The following is a 21,988-nucleotide window of genomic DNA, read 5'->3' as shown; positions in this document are numbered from 1 at the left end:
TCTTCCAACTACTTTTTTTGTCTTTGACAGTCAAAGACGGGTCGACTTTTTATATTAGCATGAGTTGCATGGGGTTGAACACCTAGAGAAGGAAGTGTTTCTGGACTATTGTCTTATGGTAGTACCGTAAATAGAGGAACAACTTGAAATACCCCTGCTCTACTTAATTAGGCCAGTATTCACATCATCAGTCTTAAGAAAGACTGTACACCAATCAAGGCAAGTCTAAGCAGAGCTATCTCGACACAGTCTTGAAAACGAGAACTGATTCTAAATACTCGCCTGAGACTTGACGTTACAGTAAAATAAATATAATTTATTGGATATTTTCGAGAGCTATTAAAGCTTTTGTGAATGACAGAAAAATATGCGATAACACGCAGAAAAGAAATGGTATTCACTGGTTGAGGTTTGCGTAACAGCAATCGATGAAAACGGTGCAGCGGTGATGAGTGCTCTGTTTTCTTTTAAATCCCGAGATCGCGAAATTACGCAACGTCCCTCCTTGTCGAGTTTCAAAAAACATCGAGAGGGGCGTTGACGCAGTTTTCTTAGCTGCGGCTAAGCTTTGCTCAAACCTTAGCTTCGCTTTATTTTTCTTTGCTTCGTTTATGGTCACCCTACGCGATCGGGGAAACGTGTGAAAAATAAGCTTTTGATCGTAGCTGTCTCTAGACTTCGGTGGTGTAAAAATACAACGAGTACATTGTATATTATTACGTAACTGGGGGGGGGGGGGGGGGGGGGGGGCTGTCAGCGTTTTGTTATGAATATTAACTTTGGCACAATTTCAGGAACCACGAACTTTTCATTGTCGCGATAAGATGTCAACATATAGCCAAGAATGCTATCTGAAAAGTTGCAAAAAAAGATGCGGAAAAACTGTGAGAACCGCCAAAACATTCAGAACCACGGCGACCTTCGCGTATTCAGAAACTTGAGTCTCACATCATCTTTTTTTTAAGCACCTTGATCATGTAACGATACAGGAAAATTGTCTTTCCGGCAGTTTACTTTTAGCCCCCTCTTGTCTCCGTCCTCTAAAAATTGTGATACATTCATCAGAATACGCAGGTTCTTACCAAAAGTCTGAAATCAATTCCCTACCGCGATTACCATTATAATATGATCCATGAATCAAAATCCAGCAAAGGTATAACTGTGTAACTCTTCAGAAACGTTGGAATGTCGTAGAAGATAACAGCGTGGTTTTAGCTTGATTTCCAAAGGACAAAAGGTCGTAATATGTTGAAAATAAAAAATAAAAATAAAAAATAGGCAATCTCACATTACGTTATTTTCGTATCACAAATTCGAATAAGAGAGAACACGAGATGGTTACGGGATTTAGTTAAATTATGGTGTAGTCATACTTGTTGTAAATAATCTTCAGTAAAGGTAACGTGATCTGTTCCTTTATCCGAAATTTAACAGTAATGGTGAATCTTGCGCACAAGCTGTTCTATTTGGTTTGGGTTCATCGTATTTTTAACTTACGCAGGTAAGATAAAGAGTCTGGCAAATCTCTTTATTATTTGATTAGTATTTTCATCCGCATAAAATAGTCAGTTGATCGAAAGTTCAAACTGCTTCGAGGATTCGAGGCCCAAACCGAGCTGAGGTTCTGGACATTCAAAAGCATTTCGCTCGTGAGATGAATACTAAGAAGCTAACAGAGCAGGTTGAAATGGGGGGGAGAATATTTTCAGTGTTACCGTAAAGCTGCAGCATAACTTCCGTGCAATATACACTATTTTACATTCATGCAGTAACGGTCGAAAGGATAATATTTGCTTTGGCGCATTTAAGTACCACTATCTTAATTCACTCTGATTTTGATGATCGCTTTCGACGCCGAATATCGCGATCCTTTCAACCGAAGTATCCGCCGTAGTGCAAATAACGTCTCTTTGCCATCTGATACTGCCGGATATGCTTACGCAAAGACCCGAACTTAATTCCGTATGAAAGCAACACGGTGAACTGATCAGTTTACTTTGCCGGGAAAAATGGGTCTGCTTGAGAACCGGACAAGTGTAACTCTGCGAACGGTTTCGTACTGTGGCTACTATGCTCGCTGGTCGTGAACTTTTAAATGGTTTACGTCAAGGATTATTGACACCTGCAAGTGCACGTAATATGCCCCGAGCATTAGGTAAACAAAAGATTTGCCCAACTTCTAAAATCGGACTATACGCAGTGAAGATACGTATAATTTACAATTTATTGTCATACAGAAACCTAACTTAACGTATAATCTAAGCTTTCAATAATATATAGTATAATAAATTTGAAATAACACGTATTATATATGTACAGGTCAGTCACAGTGGGCTTCAATTATCACAAAAACTAATAGGCTCTGCGAGTCTAACATTTTAGAGTGTAACATGTAGAAAGACTATAGAAAGAACTAATACCTCTATCCCGTGCGTCGCGTTACTATACTATAGAAACGTGATTGATCCGCTATGCGCGGATCTGCCGATGCGATAACGGAATTCAACAATACGAGGACAAATTCACGAGATTTTAACAACCTGGTGGTAGCGTCCATGTCAAAGGATGTGTTCTACCTGCGAGAAAACCTTGGTATCTAGTGCCATTTGCGTCGGTTTGACGAATGCTCGTCTAGACTGTCAGTAACAGAGCCTTGGCCTGTGCTGGATAAATACAATTTATGTTTTTTTTTTAACGAACTTGCCGCGATCGACGATCGCCGATCTTGATTTTACCTTGCTTCTATTGAAAATATTCAATTCTGTCGTTGGGAAGAACTAGGCTAAAAATAAAACTCAAATATCCCGTTATACTGACGATTTCAAGAAGCAGAAGCAGCTTCAGATACTAAATCTCACCGGCTTGCGCAGCTCGTCGCATGCTCAACCGCGCATTTGGGGTACACTAGATATCCACTACAATTATTCCTTAAAGTTTGTACATTAGTTCGGTAGCTCGTTATCGCACCGACTTATAATCTAGAGTTCTCGTGGCTATGAGGCCTGGCCGGAAGTCTCGGAAGTTCCAAAGTCGAGAGACGTCCATCGTCGTTGGTGAAGGTGGTGTTGTCGACGCCGTTTTCGCTTATATCTTTTTCTCCCTTAGCAGTGGGTCCACCCATCACAAGCGTTGTCAAGAGGAACATAATGGAGCCTGTAATTGAAACACATTGCTTCAGGTTCTAGACAGTTTCATTTGGATGTATGCATCTCGTATGAAATATGGGTCTGTGATAGCAGCACAGGCAGCCCTGTGGTTGACACTCGAACGTGGTGAACTGATTCTAGAATCACACTCGACGCGACGAATGCTACGGTTTATTTGAATTCCTGCAGAGCAGCTCGGCGTTAGATGAACTCGAAGAATTTAGGTCATTCGTGTTGCCAAGGGATTTTACTTGCGAGATAAGAAATACTGTCATAGATGGAATGTTAATTGTCTAGCACTCGTTTCTGCTCTCTTTCTCAAGTGAATGACACGTCACCTTTCGCTTGTCAGAATGCTGGATAATACTTGGCTCAAACTTTGGCGCTTTTCAAATTACAGTTCCCAGCTCTCCGTGACCAAGTGAAAGGATCGCTATAAGTACACGCAGAGGTGTGGTTCGTTTTGACAGTAACTTTGATATACGTCTATTTTATAATCAAACGATTCTGACTCACTCGAGGATTATTCATTATTGTGAACATAATATTTCTGCTGCACGAAATTCCCCGTTGCGCTTTAGTTACTCATACTCGAGCAGTCAATTCTATTCCGGTCTCATTCAAATAAACGAACTCTCAACGTGGTGAAAAAATTCGAGAAATGTGGTTCAAGGTGCATACAAAGCGAGGCGTGAAGCTGAACACGTTGCGTTGGTTTTATCCCAATGAATTCTACTCGGTCATGTACCGTGTCTTGCTTTCAGAGCGTAAACTTAACAAGCTACCCGTCTCGTACCCTCTCGACAACTTGACGCAACAAGAACTGTAATGTATGTAATTATCAAAGGCTCGTCGAGGCAGCTGCCACTTACTTATCCCGTAAAATCCAGCGTACAAAATGTACAGCGATTCTCGGAAGCCGATCATTTTTCGCAGCGGTTCGACCAGTATGGGCAAATTTCCGCCAATGTTGTTCATTACGAAGAGGAATATTCCAACGGTGGTGGACCTCAAGCTCAAGGGTACGATCTCGACGAGGATGGCGAACACGATGCCGAACCACATCTCGGCTGGAAAAATGATGATAGTTTTATGCCACACATCGCGTAACAGCCGAGGTAATAAAGCGAGTCATAACTGTCACGCGGGCTTACCGAAGAAGTAAGATATTCCAAGGGTTATTATAGCCCACAGTGGGTCGAAGTACACCGATCCAAAGGCGAACGGCGTTGCCACGAGTTGACTGATCGCCAGGACGGCCACACGAGATCTGATTCCCATCTTAGCGACGAACTTGTCGCTGACAACACCTCCGACAACGACACCGATACTTCCAACAACGATCGTCACGGCGAACAACCACCAGCCAAGATCGTAGTCCGGGAAGTAGTCCCTGTAGTACAGGTCACAATTGTAGGCGAAGCACATGCCACCTGAAATTCGAACACGGTGTTTGGTTTTGGGAAATCACGTTCTACAGTGCAGAAATTGGTTCGGGTGACGGCGGGAGTAAACATCGAATGAATAACTTGACTGGCAATAGTCTCAGGGTCGTTGGTTTTGAAATGCGATATTATTTACCGCAGTGCCGTATACTCGCGGCTAGACACAGGAGAACGATTCTCGGCTGCAGAATGACCTTCCATAAAGACACTTTCTTTCCTGACGCTGCGCTCTCCTCTCCGATCGCCGTTCGCTCCGGCTCCTTGAGGGTGAATCCCGTCAGAATGGCTATTATCACTCCGACGATACCGGCCCCGTAGTAGCACACTCGCCAACCCTAAACAAATTGTGAAGAATTGGGTCGTAGTTGCATGATTATCAAGCCGGTTCGCTTGCGTTAGCGGGAAGAAAGAACACCGTCTCAACTGATAATCTGTCTGGTTAACGTGTAACCACAGAATCGGACTCCGAGGACATTCCGTTGTACGTGTCGCGTAACGACGCCAGCAATTCAAAAATTTCGAGTGTACGAGACAACGCCGCGAATGTAACGCACGTAAGTATGACGCGGGTGGCTATTCGTACGAAAATAGTACGCTTACTATATTCAGTGACAGAAGTTTTCTTTGTTTATCATTTCGGCTGTGAAAAATTTTCCCCTCTCTGACTATAACTGCAGTTGGATCCTGTTCTAGTGATTATTTTCACAGTAAAAATACCACCGATATTCGCCTTGTAAATCATTTTGGTATAGAAGAATTCGATGAGTACATTTTTCGCCCCTTTATCCACGTTTTTACTCGTTTTATTACCACCGCAATTTTAACGAAAAAGTAACTTGCGGCGATTTTTCAACTTTGTTGAAAAGACCAACGCTGATCAGTGCACAATGTGACTGTATTAAATAAAAAACTGAAGAAGAAATAAGGAGCAAAAATCTGCTCAAATAAATTGGAGAATCTGTAAGATGACATTGAAAAAGTCGTAAAATTAATCCAGCTGTTTGCTTACCTCCCAAATAAAATTTTTACTCGACATATTTTTTTCGCCCATTTCAAAACAAGGTGTAGGTATTAGAAACGGCGTTTAGTACCCAGCGTTCTGGTTTCAGCTCGCGCCAGGCTATTTTGTGGTGTGAATTTGAGTGATTTGAGGTGGCAATATTCGAGGGAATATTAAGTCGTAAATTGAAATAGATTACGTGCAATAGATCGACGAAATAAGCTGAGATCTGTTGATTTTCAGCCAGCGTATCGCAGATGTCGTGATATTATTTTATTTGAATCGAAGTTTGGCTGAGCGTCAATTTTCTTGTGCCTGAGCCAGACTGAATATCCGTAATTTTTTCGTCCTCTAGACACATACGGGTGTATGATGATAAATGGTGAATCAGCGCAGACAACGGTCGACGTATTACGCTCGATTAAAATATCTACAGAGTATTGTTGAAAGAAATTGATTTAGTCCGAAAACGACGATGTCCGGCTTAGTTTGAAACCGACATAATTTGGGAAGCAAAGTTTGTTTGCTTGTAAAAACAACTTCGATCGAGAGCGAAAAAAAGAAAAAAGCTAATGTTCTAAATTTATAGCCGAAGTAAATGGACATTACGTGGAAAAAGAAGAGCACCGCAGCTTTAAAGTAAACACCATTTGGCATAAAGTGATTTTAAAGCAAAGCCGTTCAATCCCTGACATCTTTGGTCTGCAACAAATTGAACGCAAATTCAAACAAAGACGACTCTCCAAAAGCCAAGCCTCAGACTGACGGATACAAGCCCTTTGACAGATATTCTGAAATACACTCACATCCCGCAGCAACAAATAAACGTCAGCTGCTTTTTCCTTGCTGAGGAATCCTTCACCTGTGATTTAAGTCGCGTATAGCTATATCGTCCTCGCCCAGTTATAAGTATTAAGCTGTGCTTGTCAGACCTTGGGCGGTATTTGGTCAGGGATGTTTTCACCCTACGCGTATTAGCCCAGCGTACAAATTACTTGTCTTGTAATCCAGGAAATCCTCGGACGAGCTTCGTTTCCGGGAGACAAGTGTCAGGGACAAGGGCTGGCAGGGAATCAGGGAGGACAAGGTTGCGGTATCATGGAGAAAAAACATAATAAAAGCGGTGCTCTGCTGGCGAAAGGAAAGGGGGAGAAAGGCTCACCAAGTCCCAGGCATTCATTTCAGGCACATATCGACCAATGGGAAAGGCAATTCCGTAACCTCCGTAGATTCCCCAATTGAAGACCGACATAACCAGACCACGCTGGTCTTCGTCGAACCAATCCGATAGTAATCCGGTTGCCATTGGGTTGCATGCGGCCTCTCTGCAAAATTTAAGCGAATTAAGATCTGTACGATAACCACAACAGCGATAATCAGGTTTAAAAATTTATACAATCCTGTCGGTTCGTTCTATTTCTTATTTTACGACGGTGTATTCGTTCGTTTTTCACAAATTAGCTGCACTTGTCTGTACTCGAAGTTCATATACTATAATGGATACGGATTAACGAAGAACGACTTTGAAGGAATTGCACGTAGAATATCTTAAACGAATTTTTTAATAACGGCACTTTCTTACGTAAGTTTACCCTCTTTTAAATCTGCTATAATCGGTGTAATTACGCGTCTTCAAGACGTTGGATCCCAAGCTTAGCTGCAATCTCTGAGCTAATTATTTACTGCGAAATACTGATAAGCTATTGTACAAAGAATTTGCGATAAAAAAAGATTCTCTAAGCCCTCAGAAATTTCGTCATCTTTCAAGTTCTTCTGCTCAAGGTGTACAGAGCCCTCGAGCAAACTCACAATCAGTAGTAATCAGCGGGTACTTTTTTCATATTAATAATTTTCACGTGTATTCCGTTTGGTGAATGTTTAATATTCTTTTCTCGAACTATCTAATGTTATCTGTTTGGGTGCATATTGATGCCGAGCACTGGTTTTATTTTCACCCATAATTTTCTGCAATTTTCCCCTGGCATTCAATAAGGGACGATGTTTTGCGTTCGCACTGTAATAGTACTTCGAATTATTGGAGAATCCAAATCTCGATAAATTCTAGTTATACTCTGACGGTGACTCATAGTCAATTTCAGACGTTGTACGTACAACTGGATCCGACTTATCTTCGTAAAGAAAAAAACAATTCAATGATTTGTGCAGTGAATTGAGAGTGACAAAACTCAACTTCAATGGGTATAAATTCCGTCCAAATATATTACGTTTCATTAATTCCGTTCGTTGTAATGCTCATACCGACTTCACACCTTTCATTTGCTCGCTTTTTTTTAAACTGGCTTTCGATTGTCAACTTCTCGTCAATGATATCGCGGCTGATAATAAGAAGCAATCTCTTTCGCCGGAACAGAAATATTTCATTGTGTGGGACATTCGATCCGACCAAGGTTGTCGGTCAGACTATCTTTGTAACAAGATAAACACCTTTAAGTTGTTATAAGTATCAAGGGTCATGCTTACCCTGCGGCGAGAACCATTCGCAGAAGTACTAGCTGCCAATACTCTTTGACTGCTCCCATCAAGATGATCGCTACGCTGAATATCAACGTACATATGGCTAACATCTTGATTCTGAAAAATAAATGTTCCTTAGATTACGAATGTTTCAAACAAGTTCGTAAGTAGCATGTAGTCCTTTGAAAAGTTCTCGTATAAAATAATATAAACTACAGAAGTTTCCTCTTAGATCTTAATAAATAAAAATATCCCATCGCATTCAACAAATGTTCATTATCACACTTCCTAGCACACTTCTTAAGCGTGCAGAATTATTTTTACTTTGTATAAAACAGAAATTAATCAAAGAGCCTTATACACTGCAACCGACTGTCCGAAACGCGCTTTGGTTGCCGAGTTTCAGGCGCGCAGTGATAAAAGTTCGTTACGCTAAGACAGACGACAAACACACATTCGGACAATGAATTTGACTACTGCGGATTTCTTTTAATAATACTCGTAGAAAAACATTACGTGAACTAAGTCGAGTTTTAATAAAAAAGATTGTTCGTATTGCGAAGCACTTTCGAATCGTTGCTATACTTATCGTGCAATCACTTAACGTATCTTAAGTGGACTCGTTTCCAAATGCTTTTATCGGAAAGTAAATATTTTAATATCAACTCTACACACCTTCAATTTAAATTATTATTGTCGATAAGAATTGATCGGATTTCCTGTGGGGAAGGATTCTTTTGTAAGAATAATTCTATTGTCCTCGTAATTACCTGTTGAATCTGTCGGCCGCTACCCCCAGAATTACACCGACAACGGTGAATACAGCGATGAAGCTTGGTCCAGCCAATATTTGGTAATCCAAACCCAATCCATTGTAATTCCACTCGCAGTAATTGGTGCCATTCAGATCGAGTGACAGGCAGCTGTGTAAAGCAAATGATCATCGTTTCGGATTAATTGTACCACCGACATAACGTGTAGGGTTGGAGGAGACGGGTTTTTGATTGTTATTGCTTTGAAATCGCTTCGGTTGAAGTTCGTGTTATTCTACATATAATTTATGGAAATTTGCTGGTAGATAATTGAACACGACGCTACATTGTGAGCTTGAATAAATAATGATATAATAATTAACGGTAATTGAAGAACACGTGAACTGCTTGGTTGAATAATTCTTGAGTTGATACGCACACCGTTCTCACAATCCTTGAACCGGCTAATTCTTCAATTCTATCATGTAATTAGTGAGCCGTGCCGAGCAAGTGAAAAAACGCCGTATAATAGTCATTGATAGTGACGAGAAAACTGAGTACTAGTAGCTTGCATAACACTTAGTTAATAGTTGTTCTCCGCCTGTTGCGACTCTCGCTATCTTAGAATTGTCACACTCCACCGGCTCAAGAAAGAAGTCCAATTACGATCCACTGTCCGCTTCGAGTTTTCAACTACGCATAGGTATGTTTATACGTTTCACTATACGTGAACTACTTCGGAGCCCACCTTTAAATTAGTGCCTCCCGGCGGCAAGTAAACTCATCCGCTTCCTGGATTTTAATTTTATAAATAGAAATGATACGTATACATTTTTTGGTGGGAACGGAGCACTTGGAAAAATAATACAAACGTAATACGTATACATATATATGCATGTACAGCACTTACTATTCAGTATTGTTCGCTGATTCACATTGAACGGGTAAATCGGTCAATGAATATTCAGTGGAGTTTAATTGACATGAGATGTCACCATAGTGTAGATCTATCGCAGTCGCTTTGCTAGTCACACCTGAAATGAATTTAAAAAATCCGAGGTCAGTAGCTTTCAGTGCTGGTATATGTATATTATAACGTAATAAGGCATATCACGCAGGCGCACTCGTTATGTTATCCTGCAGATAACAGTAGTGGGTATGATATGAAAACTGTTGAAAGAAAAAGCCTCCGTAGACATCCAGCGACTCCTTACCTCTGAATAAATCAGCCAGTATAACAAGTTCATCAACTTTTACCTATCATATAATGTCCCAGCTCCCCAAGAACGTAGCCAAGTGAGACTATCGCAAGAGCGTACGGTTTGTAGAGAAATTTGAATTTCTGGAGAACGGTGCTGAACATCGTGGCCTGAAACAGAGAACGGACATACAAATTAATTATCCGTGAATCCGAAACATTGGAACTCATCTTCGCGGCTTATTTCAGCGTCTTCAAATCTATGAGGGTTAACGCGGTCAGCGTACACCAAATTAATGCTCGAATGTATTCACGTTCAACCTATCCTTGCCAAGGTCTCGGCACACCTTGGCAGGATCGAGAGAGGGACCTTGAATATATATGTATATATACACTGGTTCTTTCTTCCTGCTTTGCAACGGCTCGTTTAAACGATCGCGAATTCTTGGTTCGTATAGAACCGGTTATTCGATCGGATCAATCGTGTCGTCATCGCGGTGTACATTTTGTGGCCCGAGGAATGATGTATGGATCCGGAAATTGGAGGAGCCCTTGCGATAAGAGGCAGCATAACAGCAGACTCATGGTACTTGAGAAACGACCTTTTATCGCTTGTGTTTATCCGTGTGTCATCAGTTTGAGAGAGTAGAGAAATAAACCGGGCAAGGGTGGCTCTGCAGCTATTCACGGATGATTGACCAGATTCCTTCCGTATTTCTGTTTACTTTACAACCAACAGCAGCTCCGAAGCAACGCTGCAGTCGGAGAGGCGTAAAATTAGTAAATTGTATACCGATTTGACTCACAAACGAGGAAGGTAATTTATTGTACATAATTATACACTGCAGCAGTCGTTTAAAACATCCAGTAATAAGGAACACGGGAATGCCGGATCGTGTGCCGTGCCTCCCTCGATCCGTGCAACGAGTGGACATCAAGATTCGTCTATCTGATCACATGAATTACACATCGATTCCTCAAGGACTTACGAATTTGCATAATGTTGAATGCATTGGATAATCTGCGCATTTCCGTTGATTTGATCATTAGCGAACAAACGTGACGCTACCGTGTTTCTGGTACATATATAACATTTCGAGTCAAGTATAACGTGATAATACGTAGAGCATTACTTGGAAACTGGTGAGAATTGAGACGGAACTGCAGGCAACATTCGCAAGTCAAACAGCGGGAATCTAGTGGTTGGTCTGATTTCACTTACGGCGAAAACCATGCGAATTCTTTCTCCATAAAACGTTACGTTTACTTTCTCCTTGTATGGCTTAACCCAACTACTTTTCGGGCAAAACACACAATTAACATGGCTCTTTGCAGCTTTACGTGGCTGGTTGTTAAGAGTTCTTTGCACCGCGCAAACGTGTAATAATAACACCTGCAAAATGAGATCCGGGGAATGGCGGAAATCAAAGGGCAGCCCAGTCGACAGGGAAGGAAAGATTTGATCAATCTTTTTAGAGCGGTATAATAAATCACTGCGAATTCCCAACTGGATTATATGGCAAAACAGGATCTGATTACGAGACCAACTTCATTACCCGCATTACCAGCTGTATATCAACAACACGAATCGCAATCCCAGCTCCAGAGTTGGCGTTCAGATTGACGACTAGGGTCGCCCACCTTGAGCCCAAAGCGCTCAGGCGGAACTGAACGTGTGTGTGTATGTGTGTGATATCAACGATTATAATGACAGCATATGGTAATGACAATTATAATTAATAACACCAGCCGCGTATCATCGACAATTACCTCACCTTATGCCTCCGCGAAAGCGTTGAGGCAAGTGCCTAAAATTCATACGTAGTCTTGCGCATTGTCTGCTTGGAGAAAGAGATTGCGAAATACACACAGGCGTAGATCGTCTAGCAGCAGTTGCGTGATCAACCTACGTTTGCAGAAGACGCCACGCAGTGATGGAAACGAAAGGGACAGTGTGGTCCGCATCACTGCAGAAGAGGGACGGACTTGACCTATTTGCAGACTGGTTTGCCGAGCCATAACCAGGTGCGTGTCGTCTTCTTGACGTTAGATCACACGTTCCTCTTCTTCTTCTTCAAATATATGTATTTCTTTTTTTTTATCGCCCGTTCAACCTTGTCGGTTGTTGTAATCACGGGTCCTAAGATTGCATCGAATAATCACAAATGTGTGTGTAAATATTACGCGTGCGACGGTCAGTTTCAGTGTTAATTTCTCGAATCTCATTCATTTTTAACGCCTACCTCGAGTTACCGGCACAGAAAAGATTCTGTCCAACTTTTACTGTAATAAATTTTCACACAGATATGATCGCTTCGACGCCGCGTGACCTCCGAAATAATTAACGAATTATACCTTCTGACGCACCTAGAACTCCAAACCCGATTATACCGCACGTTCAACACCTTGGCTGGACGTACATTCTTCCGGTGATGCTCTCATCAAATTTTACGCAACAAATGTTGATAATATTATGAACGATTCGGAGGAATACTGAAAACTGCGGCTGCAAACTTCCCACCAATTAATTGATGCGATACCGATTTTTTTCGAAATATAATTTGTCCCGTAAGATGTTTATACGTCTGCGAAAAAATGAAACAAAATTGAGCTTTACATGGCTGAGCTGGCCACTGCATGGAACCGTGACTGTAAAATATTGTACTGTTGTATCCGTGCGTGCACGATTTCATGGTTGATTCGTTCCTTCAACAACGGGCGTCGATCCCGGACGAGGCCAAGTCGGCAAAAAAAAGACAAAGATACAAATCGGCAACTCACTGCAACAGCAGCAGCAGCAGACGTGAACTTGACAGTGAAAAAATTAATGTAAAAAGCGACAATGCGAGTAGCAGGTGTAGGTACCCGTAACCAATGCACAAACACGAGTTGCCGTATCACTTGAGAAATATAAAGCAAGTAACTATAATTTAATAGCCGAAACGGTTGCCCGCTAACACTTAGCGGGAATCTGTTCAAACAAAGACTTCGCCTGGTTTTATTTATCGGTACGATAGGCCGTTCTCTTTGCGTTGCTATTTCCTCCTGACATGTATCCTCGTTGATTTTCACCCTTCGTCATTCCCGTTCTATGCATATGCGTGCATGTAAAATCTTTATTCAAATCGGACTAAGGACATGTTTCACAACTGTGAGAGGTACGCGTTTTGCGTGTATTATGCACACAATGTTTAAAAAATTGGAGACACGAACCACTTCCCGGAATCTGCACAAGATATCGCTCGCTGCAAGGCCGAGATAAGGAGCTTTTTTAGCTTCACCGCGGGTGTCGTTGGCCTCGTTCAAAATGGGACGAAAAACACGCTTTTCCGTTGACGCAGATTGTGCATACCGGAAATTGTTAAATCGCCCCCCAAGAAGTTCATATAAGATCTAATTGTGTGTCGGAAGTTGTTAACAGGTGTTTATCCGATACCTTGAAGACCCTGCCGCTATAGCGATACAAGATATACGACGCATTCCTTCGCAAATATAGAGCGTGTATAATAAACCGCGTTGATTAGAATTGTATAATTTTCTCTCGATATGCAGGCGGCACCTTCCCGCCACCCGAGACCGATCGGCTTTATCACCTTGGCAGCCTTCGATTTTTTACACGCACATGTTGGTATCCCGCAGTTATTGTGCCTTTCGCATGCATCATCTATACCACGGATTGAATCACAACCGCATTGCTTCTCGAAATAACGTGCACTAATGAGACCAATTTATAACGTCACTACACCTTGTACATACGTAGAACCTGGAATATAAGTCCCGAAGCGACGTGATTCCTGATAAAGGAAGCGGCTGCAGTTACTCGGTAAAATAAAAGGCACCAAGGTGATCTTCCTTTATACCTTATACTCAGAAATACGTGAGCTGACAAATTGAGTCGGTAAAAAAATTAAAATTAAAATTAAATAAAAAATGAAGAAGAAAGCAAATAAGCAAAGTAGAAAGATGCGCGTGCCGTTAACAATTACCCGAGTATTTTTATGTCATCGGAGAAATTGCAGTGGCGTGTTATATCGTATACTATTTATTATTTAAAAATGTCTATGAATAAATTGCTGGTCATTAAAATCTGTTAAATAATGTAGTAACACCGATCTGTATGCCTAGCAGATATCCTTGAGTTTGCTGAAGTACCGGCCGGACATATTTATCCGACCAGAACAGCAGTAGAAGTTTTCACGTTATACGATTGCTGGTGGATTCAGTAATCTTCTACGCGTGCAGTGCAAGATCCTTTGCTATTTATGTAAAGTCTCGTTCTTGCCACATCTGAGATTCGAACGCTTCAGTGAGAGTGAATAAGCGTAATTGACTTCTCGAATGTTTGGGTACAATATTGTTTTGACGTTCTAATTTCATTTTAGTGGATATGCCCAAGTGGGTGGTCCGTACTTAATAAAGATTAATTAGTCCGCCAGCCTACTTGTCAGCAGGTTTCTTTTGACCTGTGAAAAAAAGAAGCGGTAAAAACGCCGCTGTTTCAACCGAATCACATTTGGAGGCCACTACTGTATATTTGAATTTCCAAAGAAATCGACAAGATTTGCATACGTTCGCGCACATTCGATTATAAGACATCAAATGACAACGAATCCCGTAATTTCAGGCTAATTCACCTGGAAAAATTCATATCCAAGGAATTGTTAAGTTCGATCTTTGAGAATCGTTCTGAAATTTTTCAAATGTTGATTCGTAGACGGTACGTACAGACTAGACGGTATCTTTTATCGGATTCCACGAAGTCTCATCCGTTTCAACACCGAAGAATGATTAGTCTTCCCTTGCGCGCGTTACGACAAAATTTATCCATCCGTAACTAAAATAAATCTCGAGTTATTCACACATTCGCGGTGTGCATATTTTTGTCCCGAGGCATTACGTACTCTCATATATCATTTGACGGTGCCGGCAAGCTCTGAAAATGACCTAGACATAATTTTACAGGGTTTTTCATCTACGTATCGAGAAAGCGTTTTGTTCTTAGTAAAAAAGAAAGAGGAAAAAAAGAAAAAAAAAAACAACACACGCAATATCTTGAGCAAATTTTTCTCACATAGTATTGGAGGTGATAAAAGAAATTGTCTTTTCAAAAAATATCACGACCTTGTAAACAATCGTATACCTACGTGAAACAACTCGACTATAAAGAAATATGTGGTTAGATAAGATTTCACATCGGAATAACTCGGCAAATGTGGTACCAGTTTTTGGGAAAACTTTACTGCAACAGAACAGCACAACATACGTGTCGTGATATATTCTTTTCTGAGATGAATTTAATTTAACTTTTATTTTATTTTCGAAAGCACTCGAAGATGACCGAACTTATTTCTATACGTTGGACAAGCCTCACGAGTATACTCACCCTCTCGAGTGATTTTTCTCGTTATTTGGATAGGCCGTTTCTTGCGCTGAGAAGAAGCAAAACCGAGCTTTTTGACGTACTCGTACCATAAAATCTACATAAGAGAACGCGGCTATCGAAGATCAAAGATCTGATTTATGCACTTGCGGGATAACATCGGTGGACAATCATAAATAACGATAACAATAATTCTGGTGTACATACAATCTGCCCGAAAGATCGATCGAACTCTCAAGTGTGCCAGAGTCATATACCCGAGACAGTTTTCCCATTGTACCATTGTTATTATGGGATTTAACGATGACCATATCAGGGCGTTTTGCGGATGAGTTATAAGAGAAGGAGAGGCCGGGATTTTGGCATATTTGGGAAGGTGCGTGAACCGAGAAAAAGTCCACATAGCCAGCAACGTGACATTGGTCGTGTATCAGCCGAACATTCATTTATAACACGCATAGGCGTAACGAAGTGGACGCGACGAGCAAAAAATAATCGGTCGGATTGGAAAAAAATGGATGAAGAAAAAAAATTGACATCCTGGTTTTCTGCGTGCAGCATTTACATTGCTTCTGACACAGCCACTGCACAAATAGGCCATACCAGCTATAGCACACGGATCGAGTAAAAGCCAGACCACACCCACGCTGGCCTAGCCTATATACTCCGATATATCAAATGCCATTTGCGTTTATTCTCATTCCATCTTATTATTATATCCTTTATATCCTTTGTTTCTTTGGTGCAGATGGCTTCCGTACCGATTTCTTTGCTCCAGTCAAGTTTTGTCTCAAGATGGACTTTCGAACGTCGGTCAAATATGTATAATATATGTAAAACAAAATTGGCAGAGTAATAAAGTAATTTTCGAAGCTTTACTATGTGAAATCATTGTTACCAAAGCAAGAATTTTTTTATGACGAATTTGGATCAGAATTAGACGCAAGTATACAAGTATAAAATATTGTGTAAATATATATATATATATATATGTATATATTCGAGTCTGAAATAAAGGTGCACCGATCCGAGCTTTTGGCACTCATGAATATTCATTCGCGATTATTTATTAACTACCAAAAGTGAAAATATATGTACGAAACAAGTCCTGACAGCGAATCTTGAATGAATCTATTATTAACCTGCAAGTCTCGTCGGCATGTGTCGATTCCCACCGACATACCGGTGTTATTCACCTTTACGATATACATGCTACGGTAATATCTTCACGTCCGAACGTTTTATGCGAATTTGTTTTTGTTACGATGGAAGAGGGGAACAAAAAAATGTTGGACAACTTCGCTAGAAGTGTCGCTATTTATACCTTCGATCGTTTTATTAGGAATCGATCCGATGATCATGAGGTTTACCGCAGAAAATCGTGTGAGAATTCACGTGATAAAAAACAACCGTTTATCCGACTATGTAATCACGCGTATGGTGTGTAGAACTGTAACGACCGTACGTATACAAATAAACACGTTCACCAGTTCCATTGAAATATCGAACTACTTTTTCAATCTTATATCAACGCATGCGAACACTACAGCTGAATTGTACTTACAGATATATGTTGCACGATCCGTGCGAACCGCAACTGTGTCGAAATTGTCGATAACCGATAAACAACTTATTCTTAACCCGGCAAAGGAGTGAGAATAAAAAAAAAAAAAAAACAACAATCAACCCAAAATCGTTACAAGGCACATTTCCCGAGCACACAATCACTACTGAATCCGATACTGCAGAGGCGCGGTTGCAGATGGACAATGTTGAAAAGGCCCCTCCGAGATCGGGGGTGCGAAATTAAATGGGATCTACCGAGTGGCAGCCTCTACTTATAACAAATTTCGAAGCAAGTCCTTCACTGGGAAAAAGAAGGGGGCTCGCCGTATGGTGCTCGAGCCTTAATTAAAGTCCCGGGAACGTGTCTTGTCTCGTGTTTGATCGTGGTGGGGACGATGGACCCAGAGCTGACACCACCTACTCTCGATCTCCGCATTGCCGGCTCTCTTACGGTCCTCCGTTCTCAAGGTCACGTCCTATCCGCCCCCACGCTGGACCACCGAGTCACGACCCCCAAGGTTTTCTCGGCTAATTGACCGACGATCGTTCCTGGACTGGGAGCCAAGTCCCATACACGATTACGAACCCGCTGTATAAGCGGGTAATAAACGGCCGTAAGATTACACTTTACAACCATCGCGCATTCCTTTCTCGCGTCTTCGATTACCGCTTTCAAATTATTGAACAACGTAACGAAACTGTAGAGATGGTACAACATCGAGTGAGCTGGTGATTCAAGTTATCACGGCGAAGGTGATCAGCAATTGTCAGACGATAAGAATAAGGTCAAAGGCTACAAAAAGTAGGCTTAACGTTGACGTGAAATATTTTTACTCACGCATTTCTGTGCTAAGGTCACCAATTACCGATTACCAATAATCGCAAATCAGTTTCGTAACGATACAATCTGCATTCGCGTGGCTAAAACTCGTTTTATCAGTTGACAAAATCACGCTCATCTTGAAATAATTTCGTGTTTTCGGTACAAGTCTAGTTTAACCGATAAACCGGTCCCCGTAATCTTTCTGTGCCATCGTTGGTAAGCTTGTAAAAAAGGCATACATCGTCTTTTTCATTGATCGTTGCTGATATTGGCCGTGTGTACAGACCTGGAACGCATTGCCGTCGGTTGCAGAAGAGGAGCCGTTAAACCATTTCGTTTCATACTTCACGGTCGAACGAACCTCTCTCACGGCGGCTGTGAGGGCTTGCGTATGATTCGATGCGTGCGGCGAAACGCCAAGTCTGTTAATTCGAGGTCGTCCGTATGTTGAACCCGGGGTCGAAAAGTCTTTTTCTGCGGCGTCGTGAACTCCGATCCCGCGGCAGGGAATAGCTGTCTTTTTCTCAAGAGAGTCCGCCGGTTCCAGATTATTTTCCACGCTTTCAAACCTCGCCGGTACCGACGTTTCTATATTCTAGATCAGAGATTTGAATCCCTTGGCGTGCTGATACCCAACGCTTTTTCTACTCAATCAGCAAAGAGTACTACAAAAATCTCGCAAAGAATAACAATGTTTGTTCGGTAATATAAGGTCTAAGGTTCTTTTTTTTTCACCCAGATGAAGATGCTTCTTTTCACTCGTCATTAAAACCGCTCCTCTTAACTTTCCAGACGTTCGTACTATGTACTAAGATTTTGTAAAGTTTACACCAGACACGCTACTGACACTCATTAAATTCCAACTCGAATTGAACGTTAAAATGATAGTCATTGTTATTAGCCAATCAATTTACTCGTCGGAATAGAAATTCACTGCGTTTGGCTAAATAAAAAATCTTGAAATATCGTTAGTGCTCCGTAAGTATGCTTTCTCCTCAAATTTTATGGTTGCACAGAAATCACTTTCACAATGAGAAATTAAAAAAAAAAAAAAAAAAGAAAAAAAGTAAACTTTGGTATTATTATATAATTACCAGCTGCCACTCGGAATCACGTGTATCTAATTTCGGCTGTTAAATTCTTCTCTTCATTAATTATATAAACGTAATAACTGATGTATGCCACTAACTTTCGCACTTCTCCAACTCTGGTTCTGTACCTCTCTCTACAGAAACAAGTTATAATTCATTACGATAAAATATGCATTACAACCCTGAAGTAAGCGAAGGATTCAAATTCCCTAGGTATGTTCTTGGAAATTCAAGTTTCAGCCAGTCCGTATATTAATTGTTGGTTGGATGCTCATTCAAAATAACGTTACTCCAATTTTTGCACGGCTCGATAACGAAGCTTAACATTAAGAACGCTCATCGAACAAATAGTGATTTTATGGACAAGAAATGCCGTGTAACCGCAAGATTTCTTCATCACGACGAAAGAAAAATGACCTTCCTCTATATTTTTACAGAATTTACCTACGTAAGGTAGTAAAAAAAATAACAATTTCTTAGATGCAAACCTTCCATAGTGATTCTATGAAAAGTGTTGATGAGAAATAAATTTAGCATGAGCTTTTTTCCGTTGAAACAATTTCGAATTATACATATTGTACTTTCACTGAGGATGAAAGAAAAGAAAGAAAATACGCAGAATACAAATGAATACTCTCAAATTATTTAAATCGTTCAAATTTTTCGTAATTCTATTGATTCAAAAGTAGTCGGTAGTATTACGTAAATTTCATTACCCAAGTAACTGATTCACGGTAAAAAATTTCATAACTATTGCGTCAGCTTTGGCAAACTTAATGACCCACATCAATCGGTGTTAGAGTATTTAAAGATTTGTGTAAATCCTAATCTCCATAAGCCGTGCAATTCATACGCATGAACAAGTTAGTGGCAGATCAGGTTTAAATTGGGTCATCCGAAGGTATTACACGTGATATGTACGCATACGCTCAAGTGGCGATATCGATGAAATACTTTTGTGCAAAGAAGCCAGACTCTTAGGTATTCGTAGGTATAATATGCTGTTACGCAGTTCCTAGACTGCGTGGAATGCTTGCCAGATGATGGCATTGATTTCACATCATCATCGTTGTGAATGATAACCCCGATGAGTGCTTCGGCTTGAAAATATAATTTAAATTTTGTTCCACTTTACCTGACTATTCGGCGATGGCTTCGATAAAAATGTCACTAAGCTTGAATCCACGAACGAAGCACATCGATGAAAGGTAAATTCTCGTCTTCAGGATTTTACAGCGTCAAATTTTCTAAAATAATCAAAAAATAACATAAGTAATTCTAAAACACAGGTGCAGGACTTCGCCTTATCCAGATCGGTATATATGACTATATCCTTACTAAAGGATGTCAAAAGCACTGTGCCAGTTTTATTATGCTTGTAAATCTTGCGACTACTGCGTATCAAGTCTATATCGATTCACTCGCTGTAGGATTCCGCATTTGAAATTTTGATAACATTGTTATGGGAAATTTGTGAACAGCGATTCGCAGTATAACAAGTGTGCAAATTCTTCTGGGGCATATGACACTAATGGGCTGTGAAGGAATGAATTAACGTGTGTAGATATTCAGCAAGCTGTTGACTCTGGTCAGTGACGTAAATTTGGTACGAAATATATCTCTTCACGGTCCAGCGAACTAACCCCTTTGCTAAGAGACAGCGTGTTACGTAGTGCAAGCTGCCGAGGCGAGCTTTAATGCGCATGAGTAGGAATGCTTAATCCGCCACAGCAGCCTGTAGTCTGCCTGGCCTCGATTGTATTCTCGCTTAGGAGCGATAGTCGATGGAAATCTGATCGGTATAACGGAGTTTCAGACGAAGGTTAAATCGATTTGGTAAATAATTTGAAATTGACATTCATGCTGCCACCTACATCCTATATTCCACCTCTAATTATGTCACGTGCGTATACAAAATACGTAGTAAAGATGTCAAACGCGAAGGACTCCAAAGTGATAGTAGACAAACGGTCCTAGAGTAAACAATATGTATACATATACGTATGTATAGGTGTTGAGAAATTTCTGCTCAAGACACACGACTTGCGGAAGACGCGCAACTTGCTGCAATAATTTCGATGTGGGAAGATGACTCGGATAACATATTCAAAGGACTATATTTTCTTTACCGATTATACTGTCAGCGAAACTATAGCTGCACGTCATCTGAACCCCAATTATTGTCAGAGTCCCAATCTGCATTACAGGTAATCACCAGTCAAGGATCTCGTGTAATACTCGTTCCATTATCCTCCAGAAATTTTCATCAACTGCAATGCAAATCAAACTTCATGGCAAAAATCTTCAAGCTGCGTTCCTATTGTAGATATAATGTGGTCAATTTATTGTCGGGGCTGAACAATTTCCGCAATCAAACGACCGCACCATCGGACCATGGAAAAGTATGAGACGTATTCACGTTATATAAATTCAAAGGTAAGGATCAATTATTTACGAAAGATTCTTTGCCAAAGTCCTGCAGAGCGAAGGCATGCGGTTCCGAATCACGCTGACGGCCGGGAATGAGTTTCCTTTGATATTAAAAATGCCTTTTCAACGACACGCGCGAATGCGCATCGAGGCACGCAAATCAGATATATGATGAATTCGAAACGGGTTCGGATAAACGTTCTTAGGTTAGGTTTAATCGCAGTGCTAAGCTCCGGGGGTGAGATTGGATTACGTGATTTAATCTCCACCGTGCTCGTTTGACTTTGACGGTAATTCAATTGTTGGGAAATGCTCTAGCCAACTCCGTACCGCGACACCGAAACAACATTAATCCTACAACTCTTGGTTAACATTTTTTCAATAAACTCCCGCGACAATATGCTTACCGAAATAACTCAGCGCTCGTATAAAGTCCATTATTATCGTCATGCGGGCGCAGTTTCTTATACAATACGAGTAATAATCCGTTGATATTTCATTATAAGCTTGAAAAAGTCTTTCACGTCTGCAGAGCTGGCGATAAATTTATAAATAGTACCCTTGGATTAAACCACGATAGAATCTTTCTTACCTTTGGTTCCGAAATGATCATTCGTCCTGGTAACTTGACGCATCCCATACGAGGTCAGGTTTGGCGAAAACTTCGACGGAATCAACATGG

General features: G+C 40.9%; 1 protein-coding gene across 3 annotated transcripts; it reads right to left on the bottom strand.

Annotated features, from left to right (window-relative positions):
- Window positions 1-2,613: 2,613 nt before the first annotated feature.
- LOC124300977 (putative metabolite transport protein HI_1104) lies at window positions 2,614-21,988 on the bottom strand. Of its 3 annotated transcripts, XM_046755533.1 has the most exons (11): window positions 21,006-21,190; window positions 20,012-20,123; window positions 10,076-10,187; window positions 9,729-9,852; window positions 8,837-8,989; window positions 8,073-8,183; window positions 6,754-6,916; window positions 4,728-4,926; window positions 4,301-4,579; window positions 4,019-4,216; window positions 2,614-3,153 (listed from the first exon to the last, which is right to left on the bottom strand). In XM_046755533.1, the coding sequence occupies exons 3-11, from the start codon at window positions 10,179-10,181 to the stop codon at window positions 2,972-2,974; spliced, it is 1,515 nt and encodes a 504-aa protein (XP_046611489.1). In that variant the 5' UTR covers window positions 10,182-10,187; window positions 20,012-20,123; window positions 21,006-21,190; the 3' UTR covers window positions 2,614-2,971. The 3 variants fall into 3 exon arrangements, with proteins under 3 accessions (XP_046611489.1, XP_046611487.1, XP_046611488.1); XM_046755531.1 differs by lacking the exons at window positions 20,012-20,123; window positions 21,006-21,190 and adding an exon at window positions 21,899-21,988; XM_046755532.1 differs by lacking the exons at window positions 20,012-20,123; window positions 21,006-21,190 and adding an exon at window positions 16,961-17,205.

Source organism: Neodiprion virginianus, chromosome 3, assembly GCF_021901495.1.
Source record: "Neodiprion virginianus isolate iyNeoVirg1 chromosome 3, iyNeoVirg1.1, whole genome shotgun sequence".
NCBI lineage: Eukaryota > Metazoa > Arthropoda > Insecta > Hymenoptera > Diprionidae > Neodiprion > Neodiprion virginianus.
Note: the sequence above shows the minus strand (reverse complement) of the source record. Positions and strands in the feature narration are given on the sequence as shown.

Coding starts and splice junctions, on each gene's coding strand:
- LOC124300977 (XM_046755531.1), bottom strand. CDS start 21,946: ATGGGATGCGTCAAGTTACCAGGACGAATGATCATTTCGGAACCAAAG. Junction 8,184..8,836: donor GCGGCCGACAGATTCAACAG/GTAATTACGAGG, acceptor TTTATTTTTCAG/AATCAAGATGTTAGCCATAT. Junction 4,217..4,300: donor TGGAATATCTTACTTCTTCG/GTAAGCCCGCGT, acceptor TCATTTTTCCAG/CCGAGATGTGGTTCGGCATC.